At 34.6% G+C, this 10,866-nt stretch overlaps 1 protein-coding gene across 1 annotated transcript; it reads right to left on the bottom strand.

The window, feature by feature from the left end:
* Positions 1-3,043: 3,043 nt before the first annotated feature.
* On the bottom strand, positions 3,044-10,569 carry rbbp8 (retinoblastoma binding protein 8). Its single transcript, XM_077245322.1, has 18 exons — positions 10,120-10,569; positions 9,241-9,283; positions 8,949-9,044; positions 8,734-8,846; positions 8,541-8,613; positions 8,303-8,457; positions 7,517-7,612; positions 7,365-7,435; positions 7,091-7,167; positions 6,675-6,960; positions 6,469-6,550; positions 6,278-6,348; positions 5,597-5,702; positions 5,334-5,504; positions 5,160-5,220; positions 4,487-4,574; positions 4,238-4,379; positions 3,044-3,471 (listed from the first exon to the last, which is right to left on the bottom strand). The coding sequence occupies exons 1-18, from the start codon at positions 10,250-10,252 to the stop codon at positions 3,368-3,370; spliced, it is 1,968 nt and encodes a 655-aa protein (XP_077101437.1). The 5' UTR covers positions 10,253-10,569; the 3' UTR covers positions 3,044-3,367.
* Between the last annotated feature and the right edge of the window lie 297 nt (positions 10,570-10,866).

The following is a 10,866-nucleotide window of genomic DNA, read 5'->3' as shown; positions in this document are numbered from 1 at the left end:
CAATTTAATTTAATTATTGTGATTTGATGCAATATTGACTCATTTGGATAAATATTAGGTACACAAGATAGGCATTCATTTTTCTCAAGAAAAAAAAAATCTCACCCAATGCTGTAAAAATACAGAGAGCCATATCAGCTGGTAGTATTTAAGGTTAAAAAATAGCTCAAATTAAATATAATGCGTGTTTATTACAAATAACAACTTTGATATAAGTAAAAATATAATACATACGTAATATAGTAGTAGGCTACATAAATTTTGAAAAATACTCTCTATAGCTCTTTTTTTATAGCCAACTATAACATGCTATAAATGGTCATGAAATGGCTTTCCTGAGGTAACTTAGGGCTAAATGTTATGTGACATAATTGTTCTCCAGCTGTTTTATTGAGCTCTTTTCGCGGTTGAAAAACACTGATTGATCGAGGAATATAGGCTACATTTCGGTAGGTTTTAGGCTGCCCTACTGTATCTTTCAACATTGTTCATTCGTGTTTATTTACTATTAGCTAGAGATGATCGGTTCACGTGCCGCTATAGGAATCTGTCATGTCACATTAACAAGCGCCAAAACGGTATTGTTTGATTTTCGTAATAAAATTAACAGAATCTGAGAGCTGAGATTTTTTTAATATCATAAGTAACGTGCTCTGTCTTGTCTGTTTCCGTGTCCTCTCTTTGGTGCGCGATTTTTCTGTGCGTGAGAAAATGGTTGTGTGACGTGAGAGCGCGTGAAAAGTTACAACATACACACACACACAAGCGCGCTTTCTCTCAGACACACTCATCGACTCACGCACACACTCCTGGATGCTTTGCATTTATGTGGTACTTTAGAGTTTGACGAACTCCGTTTGTTATAAGTAAATGTTCCAAACAATGATCCAAGCAGTGCGTTCTTGTCACCCTCCTTCTTTTTACACGAATGCTAGAACGGCTCCGCAAAGGTCAAAACGGAATGGATTAATCTGCATTATTGTTTTAACGCGTTATTTCTTCTCAGATTAATTAATCGAAATTAACGCGTTATTTTGACAGCTCTACTTTTAACAAATTTCCTAAACTCTTAACGCACCAACAGACCTACAACACACAATTGGCAAAACAGTTAATTTCATGCTCAAAATCTCACATTGTAAACTAAACTCCAACACTTACTTTCAAAATACAGTAATACACTGGCAACAATACACTATGTCTACCAAAACACTGCAAACATGTCTCAAAATCAAATAATTTTTCAAAACACTAACATATATTCTCGTCCAACAGGAAGATTGTCAATCATAGCACAATGTCATAAAAACACTAACATCTGATGGAATTACAGAAACTGCATTATTTTATTTGTGTCAGGTCTGCCCTTATACAACAGACAGTATATTGTATTGATCATAGATTGTGTTTTGCACTGCAGTTTCTTTTGAAGCCTCTCTACATTTTTGTTTCGTTGGGTTTAGGTCTTTTGCTGCAGAAATTCAATGAAAAAAGACCCATCTCTGAGTGCTTTAAAGAATATACGGTTACTGTAATGAAAAAACGAAGACAGAGACAGAATTGCTGCAATAAATAAAATAAATAAAAATAAATGTATATATTTAATTCAATCAGCTGTTTCTCAGTAACAAAAGAATAAAATACAGGGGATATATTTGTGTTTCAATGCACAATATAAACAGCTGTTTACCTTGACTTTAGCCTGAAAGGTTAGGTTTAGAACATGCCATGGTGTTTTCTGTTCTGACATACAGTGTTAAAGCATTGGTAAATTTGCCAGTAAAAATCCATTGTTTCGGTCTTGTTTGAGCTTGTGTGTAAAAGAAGTTCAAGCATTTTAAATTTGTGTTAATTGTATGCATTTTGTGTTAAAGAAACAAGAAATGTGTTAATAGTATAGCTTACACAGATGGATGTAGTGCTAACTGTGTTAAGAGAATAGGAAATTTGTTAAAAGTATTGAAAGAATTGTCATAGCGATTGTAAAAAACTGTAAAGGTGAGAACTATCCCTTTAACTATTTCAAGTGTGAAAAGACCTTATTAGAAAACCATGGAGCACATATTAATATCATAGTGCTTTTCTTACATTTATAAGGTGCTTGACCTCTGGCTTCTTGAGGTCATTGCATATTTTGGCAGCGAGTCACATACAAGCTCCAGTGCAAAGTTTACCATTCTGCTTGTCCAGTTTAACGTGCAGGGCCAGACATAAACCATACCTTCCATTGCAAGTGTCATGTTGTCTCATGTTTTTGATGAAATGAACCCGTCTACTGCTCCTGGGCTCAGACTTATTGTAAGAGAACACAGCAGTAAATAATAATTTACATGGCAGTGCTCACATTTTCAAAACAAAATCATCTGTTTAAAAGGTCATTTAAAATGTGAAGGCAAAAATAAATTGCTAGACCTTTGAATCTCTTTGGATTAACTGTCCAGAAGAGATGTTTTCACTGCGCTCCACTCCTCTTTCCAGGAGTGTTGTTCTCCTGAATCCATTTGTGACCCTATGATTGGAGCAGATGCTGAAAGCTAAATCGGCTTCTTTCTCAGTTTTGCCACGAGCCTCCTTCGCCTCCACTGGTTTGCTCAGAAAAGAGAGAGCCTACCTCTGTCTGCGCTCCATCTCAGCAGGTCACAGCCTGAAAATGTGGGTGCCTGCAGCTGTCGGCACAAAAGCACTCAAGAGTCATGCATGGCTTTCTTCATAACACATTAATAGTATAAGTCAGTGGTGTTCAAATGGTTTTGCTTCAGGAGACATTTTTTCTTTGGGCACCAAGTGGTGACTCAACACTACCAGAATTTGATGATCAATATTAAACAAAAATGACATTTAAATCAAACATTCACATGAATTAATATTTAAACTACATAAGCCTAAAAAGATGCACTATTCAGAACATTATATAGGCTGAATAGAAAAATTACTAGCAGAAAGGTGATTTATAAAATTATTTTCTTCATCACTATTAAAATAATTTATTTTGCTACTGCAACTACGTGCACAATCATATATTTAGATGCACTGTAAACAAATGCACCTTAAAAAATGTTTTATTAAGTACCATTTAAAGATTTTTTTTATTTTTACAAAATACAGTCAAAATTAAGCATACATACAGTTTACAATTTACATAGTTCAAAAAATCCTCTAGACAAAATAAGGTTTGTTTATTAATCAAAATCATTTAATAAAATCTGAGGACATTGAATAACTCAGTGTAACACATATAAAATAAATTAAAATATGCAGCTGTGATTCAGGACATGAGCAGAAGATTCACTCTCAATCAACATGTCACATTTATCCATTTAGTTCCAGTGGGGTTTTTAAATCCCATCTGAAGTCACAACGAGTCGACTCAGTGCTGCTTTTTTTGGGACTTGACTTTCGGTGAGAACATGGCGAGGTACGGTCGTCTCCTGCGTATCCGCACGTCCGGCTGATCGTCCTCTTTGATGTATCCTGTTGAGAGCAAAGCAATGAGAATGTTACCTAAATGCTTCAATGACCAAGATAAACTGAAAAAATAAACATGTTTTTTTCTTTTGCAGGAAGTCTATATATTAAAGAGGCCATATTATGCCCTTTTGTTTTTAGTGTCTACTAGAATACGTTTTTTGACTTGAATGTTCAAAAAACACTAAACTTCACATATTCTTCATTGTTGCAGCTCCTCTTTTCCCAGTCTGCCAGTAACGCTCTGTTTAGTTCCTGTCTCTATGAAGCCCCTCCTTCTGAAAAGCACACTGTGCTCTGATTGGTCAGCTGAACCAGAGAGTTGTGATTGGTCAAACGCTTGGAGCGTGTTTGGGAAATGTCCCGCCTCTTACCATAAGCGTGAGTTTCAACACTATCAACTCAACCAGTCCTTGCCCCCTTTATTTGCGTATGCCTTGTGGAGGAATTATTTAAATTAGGAATGAAAAAAACTCAAGACTACAAGGGAGGCGTTTCAGGGAGTTCAGGAACACTTACTGATATAGAGAACAACTCTCTTTGGAGTGACTGTGCTTTTTGTTGTACTTTTCATGCTCAAACCGCAACATTACACACTAAAGAAAGCTGAAAATGTAAAAAAGCATAATAATGCTCTTCAAAAGTCTCACTCACTGTGTGTACTGGGAAATGTTTTTATTTTTTTTACATTTTGTTAAATAGTTCTTAATAGTGCAAGATTTCAAAGTTTCATCAATTTCTTTCAATTTGTCAAAATGACATAATGCAGAACCTCTTTCCACACAGGTTTGTGTCGACGGGAAGCCCACTTCCCAGAAGTTTTCCGGAGTGGAAGGTGGAATGTAGCGGTAGCGATGCCGTGAACAGGAAGACAGTTTTTTCAGCCTCTCTTCCTCTGGAAGGTGTGCATAATACTGAAACAACAGAATGGTCTTAATTACAACAGATTTAATTATCGATGCTATGATTATTTAGCAAAAAGAAAAATATAGTTGGTCATATACTGTATAAACTGACTCACAATTTCACACTCTTTACAATAATGTCCTTTTAGTTTTCTTCTTTCGTCTTTCTTACGCACAACTTCCACACGAGCAAAAGACTTATTCCTGGAATAGAAAGCAAAACATGTACAATGTCTCGTTCAAATGTACAAATGTAATTAATGAAAGATTTTAAATTGCTAATAATTTTATTATTCTAACCATCTATTTTGTTGACATTAAATCACTGTATTTTAGGACCATATGCACTTAAAGTTCTGTAATCTGAAGTATTTGCATTAAATTAAATTAAATACTTTAATACTTTTTCAAACCAGAATTATTATAGTTAACTAAAACCATTAAAAAATGTGTTACTTGATATAAAATAAACATTTACTGAAATAAATATTTATAACATTTTATTTCAGCTAGTTGCCAAAGCAACATTTTTCATTTTTATACTAAAATTTAATCTGATATACGAAAATAGTAAAAAAATAAAAAATACTAAAAACTACATAGACAAATGTAAATGAAAAAAAAAAAAGATTAACAATATGCTGATTGTTTATATATATATATATATATATATATATATACACTAAAATACCACTATTTCAAACTATATGTATAGTGATTTTCACAATATCAATCTTTCCAAAACAGCTCAACAAGAACCTTTATTACCAATAAAAGCATATTTCTCACCTGCTAGATGTATCACCGTCCGACGTCACTCGGCTCAGGTCTGCAGGCCGGCGGAATCCCTCTGAACAATCGCAATATGTTTGGTAAAAAGGTTTAAAAGATGAAGGACAAATAAAACAAAGCTACTGGAAAACTGTCTGCTATTTGGAAATGACTGAAACAACGAAACATTACCTGCTGCCACTTGTTCTTCTTCTTCATCATCATCATCTTCCCCTCTCTCCTCCTCGAACGTACTGTCTTGTTTTGGAACAGAGCTCTCGTCCTGTGGACAAGACTCATATTCTCCGAACCCTGTCTTATCGAAGATGTCAGCAAGGCTGTCGTTTGCCCTCTGCCCAATACCTGTTGATCAATCACATGTAGAAGTTGTTTACGGGGGGCTCAGAAATTAATCCGAAGCTACAAATCAAATCAGCTGTTTGTTCATATGATACCAGTGGTTTGGGATTGTCCCGTCCTCTTCTGGCCTCTCAGGAGAAGACTGTGACTCACAAATGTGCAGTCAGTGTCCATTGTTTCCAAGTCTGTTCTGAATCTGGCCTAGTGCAATTTGGGAAAATTTTTTACTAATGCAAACACATTAAACAGTAAATGCAAAAGTTTGAACGATTTTTGAAAGAAGTCTCTTCTGCTCACTAATGCTGCATTTATTTGATCAAAAATACAGTAAAAATTGTAATATTGTGAAATAATGTTACAATGTAAAATAACTTTTCTATTTAAATATATTATAAAATGTAATTTATTCCTGTGATCAAAGCTGAATTTTCAGCATCATTACTCCAGTCGTCAGTGTCACATGATCCTTCAGAAATCATTCGAATATGCTGAGTTGCTGTTCAATAGACTTTGATTATCAATGTTAAAAACAGTTGTGCTGCTTCATATTACGGTGTAAACCGTGATACATTTTTTTTTCAGAATTCTTTGATGAATAGAAAGTTCAAAAGAACAGTATTTATTTGAAATAGAAACCACATAAATTTGTTTACTGTTGCAGTTGATCAATGTAATGCATTCTTGCTGAATAAACATATTAGGTTAGCAGTGTAGTGTAAATATGGTGGTTAAAAAAATATTAAAGTTCAGAATTAATTTTCAGTGTATATCAGTACCTCTGGTTGAAGAGAACTCTCTGTATCATACTGAGCCAGATCAGCTCCTGGATCCACACTCCAGCTCTGGTCTGTCATCAGACCAGAGAAGAAAAAAAAAAAAAAAAACATTAGCAAAATGATTCACCCTAAACTACTCAAGATTATCAATAAACTATTATAGCAAACTGTTCATAATGTTTCTGTATTACCGTATGGAAAATGTGTGTTTTGGTTCTCAAGAGAACTTTTGCGAGGTGTGCGCTGGTCCAAACATTTCCTTCTCTTGGAATCCTACAAAATTAAAATAGTTACATACAATTCAAAAACTTATACTTTTATGTGAAACTGTTTTAAAATGTGTAAATCCGGTGGAAAAGTGGTGTGTCTGTATTGCTTCTGTCTCACTGTGTCTAACCGTTGTTTCCTGATTCTTGCTCTCTTTATGACCATTAGCTGGAGTGGACGCAAATATCATCCCCTTGATTTCGGTCTCATCAGGATCATTCAGGCTGCAATCAGAAATCTTCTCTTCTCTTTTCCTGCCATCTGTATGTTTTCTCTTCCCTTTTACTGGCACACATGTGGTGTTATTTGAAGGTGTGCGTGGAAAGTCGTCTACGGGCGGCTGCTGCTGTTCTCGAGGAACCAACGGACGGCAATGCAGAATGGACGGGGAATCGTTAATCTGGACTGCAGTGATGCTGGAACAGATATATAAAAAACAACAGCTACTATTATGAAGTATTTCAGGTTCAGACAATATTTCTGTCTCACTGGTCATTAGTGAGAGTTCAAATGGTAGTTTGTTTGGATTTAAGAGTGTGTCGTTACATGTTTGTGCAGTCCTTTGACTCAGGTTGTTGACCTCGTTCAGTGTGAAGATCATCATCTTCATCATCCTCATCAAACTGAAGAGAAACATTGGATATGTGAACACACACTGCTGAACACTGCCAGTGCGGATATAGAGGTTTTCTGTACATAACTAAGTATTTTCTAGGTCATCTTCAAAATGCACAACTAAAACTAAACCTAAAAATGCATATTGGGATACAATGAATGACTAAGTCGTATAAGTCAAACTTTAATTAAGATAAGGCATAACCTGTTCTGGATAGACTTCTATACGGCAGGTCTCGGGAACCACAGTGCTGAAATGTTTCTTGTTATTAGGCTCTAAAATATATATACAAAAAATACATTCAATTTATGCTTACAAAGAATATAATTTAAAACGTGAAGATCCGCTCATAATACCTGCCATGCAAGTCACATCCATTTCACATGTCTCAGCGACCAGCACACCATTGCCATTACAGCCGACGGGCACAGGTGGATCTCCTCGCCTGGGTTCTGTAAAAGAAAAAAAGAACTACATATATATATATATATATATATATATATATATACACACACACTCTTCTGCTCACCAAGGCTGCATTTATTTGATAAAAAAATAAATAAAAAAACAGTAAGATTGTGAAATAGTACAACCATTTAAAATGACTGTTTTCTATTTTAATATATTATAACTAAAAATCAATATATAGCTATTTATATATATATATATATATATATATTGAAGAATTCATAACTACAAAAATGAAAATTATAGATGCATATGTGTACATTTACACACACACACACACATATATATATAAATAGAAAAATATATAGCTATTTATTTATATACTATAATTAAAAACCAATAACTATCTATATAATTATTAAAATAGCTGTTAAATAGCCAAATTAATATATATTAAGTAAACATTCAAACACATACATATACACCTGTATATTTAAATAAAAGTTCATTTATATCTATTTACTTATATACTATATTTAAACATAAATATATATATATATATATATATATAACACACACGTGTCTGTTTGTAAAACAAATCTCATTAAGTTAAGGTCAGTGGTGATCACCCAACACATCCTGAATTGTTAAATATTGCTTTTTAAATATCTAATTTGTGTCAGTGTCATTTAAACAGTGCAGCTGAGCCTTTTTCCTCCTTTTAAATTTCTAACCGGGGTGTGAGAGTGACAATGGTGTCTCGGCGTAGCGGACGTGGTTCTGTTCTTTCCGTCGTTTCATCTTGCTGGCAACAGGTAAAGAGAGCGGACGACGAGGAGAATCTGGGATCATCCCCTCCTCTGCCTCAGAAAACACATTCTGCGGAGAACTAAACACACACACACACACACATCAGACGCTCATGTGATTCAATTATCAGTATTGATGTCATGTTTCATTTGACTCACTTACCCAGACTTTTTAAGTCGCTCTAGCTCAAGACTCAGTCTCCTGTTTTCATCTTTCAGAGTCTTCCTCTCTGCCTCTAAACACAGCAATACACACATAATGCAGATTTTTGGGTTGATATAATAGATATAGATGTATATTGAGTCACAATATGATGATGCATAATAACAATATAACGGAAAACAAAAATCCTCACCTAGCTCAGATATGACAGACAGATTTTTCTGATTAGTATCAATAAACTCAGTGTTTGTTTTTGTAATCTGCTTCTCAGTCACAGCACAACGATCACATGGTCCAGAACACACCCTAAGCCCAGAGACAAAGAAAACGGCAACTTAAACTTTCAGAACAAATTTAAGATAAGATAAAAAATAAATAAAGAGGTAAAAAATGTGCTTTTCAGAGCACCTGTCCTCTAACTGTCTGATCTTCTCCTGCAGGATCTTCTGTTGCTCTCGTAACTGCTGGTTCTTGCTGTGAAATTCACTCAGTCTCTGAGCATCTCTGAGAGGGAAGGGTATTATTACAGTTAGAGATCATATTTGACATTTATTACAGAATTATTACCCCAGAAGAAACTCTCTAGAAGTCCTTCAAAATGTTAATGATCTAGTACTTATTAAATCAAACAGCTTTAAAAAAATCTTCATACAGCTTTGAGCAATGATATGTTCTTATACTGTAAAAGCCTTAGACTTACAGACAGCGCTCTTTCTTCAGTTTGGTTATTTTTGCCTGTAATTCTGAAAATGAGAAAAGTTATCATTGCAAAAGCATCTCATATTGTTAAACTTTTAATAAAATATTATTAAATAAACTGATTTCAATTCATAGGGCCTTCAATGTACATTATGAAGTAGTATTTAAAGTAATTTTTTGAATCAAATGCATTAATAGAGTAGAATTAGAATTTTGGAAGTTCCTGAATTTTTTTTTTTAATGGAAGCCCATTTCAATCACATACTTTAAGAAAAAAAGTCATACTTTGGTAAATCTTATTTATGACAGAAAAGTAAAAAAATAAATAAATAAAAATCATGACAGAAAAAATAAAAATCATAAATCATTACTATGACTAAATCTACTAAATCAAATGTATGAGATAAATAAAATTTATGACAAAAAGTCAAAATTATGACTAATTGAAATTATGATGTAACGTCGAGATTGACATATTAAGTCACAATGACATACGTAGATAATAAAAAATCGTAATTATGAGGTAACATTTTGAAATTATGACTTTCTGTGTAGTTATAACTATTTATTTCAGAGTTATGACGTAATTAAGTAATAATTATGATTCCCCAAAGCATGAACAATTATATTTTAATAGTTCCCCGACATCAGGGAAGCAAATACATTAGTGACTTTTAAATCTCTTCTCAAAACTTTTTATTTTAGGATTGCTTTTACTTGATTATTCATTTTATTTGTTTATTTTTGTATTTAAAGTGTGTAGTTTTCTCTGTTGTTATGTTTGCCTGTAAAGCGCTTTGAGAAAGCAACTTTTAAAGGCGCTATATAAAATAAATGTATTATTATAATAGTATATTTTAAACTGTAACGTTAACGTTACCTTGCAGTGCAGCGTCATGGAGTTCCTTCACGGAATGCAGCAGATCCTGGAGTTTCTCTCTGGATTCTGCAGGAGTGCTGGAAGCAGGACTGTGTCCACTGAGATCTGAAGTACTCATCCTCAAACACTCCATCTATCTATCTATCAGACTCCTTCAGTCGGATCAGTATCACCCACATACACAAGTGACAACTCAAGTATTGAGACAAAAACATAAAGCTGGAACTCGCTATATATCTCGCTCACATTTCAAACAGCTGAGAGACTAATATATTCCTTTCGGTTGTTTCCAGAACGACATCCTGCGCTACATGTATTTGCCTATAAGAACCGAACAAGGCACGTATATTAAAAATAGAATTGCGCATCGCAGAGGTCGTGAAATTTCTGTTACATCATGTAAATATTCGGATTCCGCGCCTTCGCGGTGGATTCTGGGAGTTCAGCAGCGGCTCATCAGAAGGGCTTTACTATCATCTAGTGGCCACTATGAAAACTGCATTAAGGCCGTGTGTCCACCAAAGCGTTTTTTCACGCAGCTGGCGTAAAATTCTAATTGTTTTCAATGGGAGCGCCGCGTTTTTTAAACGCCATGAGCGTAACGAGGCGCTGAGCGAGTATTTAACGCTCAAGTGCTGAGCGCCCGGCGTTTTTTACTGGTCGCCGAGAGTTGAAAAATGTTCAACTTTGGGTAAAACGCTGCGCTCATCACTGTCACTTTTTACCCAGACGTCCAATCACAGTGGA

This window comes from Siphateles boraxobius, unplaced genomic scaffold, assembly GCF_051911475.1.
Source record: "Siphateles boraxobius isolate OS27281-9 unplaced genomic scaffold, OSU_SipBor_1 26, whole genome shotgun sequence".
Taxonomy (NCBI): domain Eukaryota; kingdom Metazoa; phylum Chordata; class Actinopteri; order Cypriniformes; family Leuciscidae; genus Siphateles; species Siphateles boraxobius.
The sequence above is the reverse complement of the archived record's forward strand: the minus strand, read 5'-3'. Positions and strand labels throughout refer to the sequence as shown.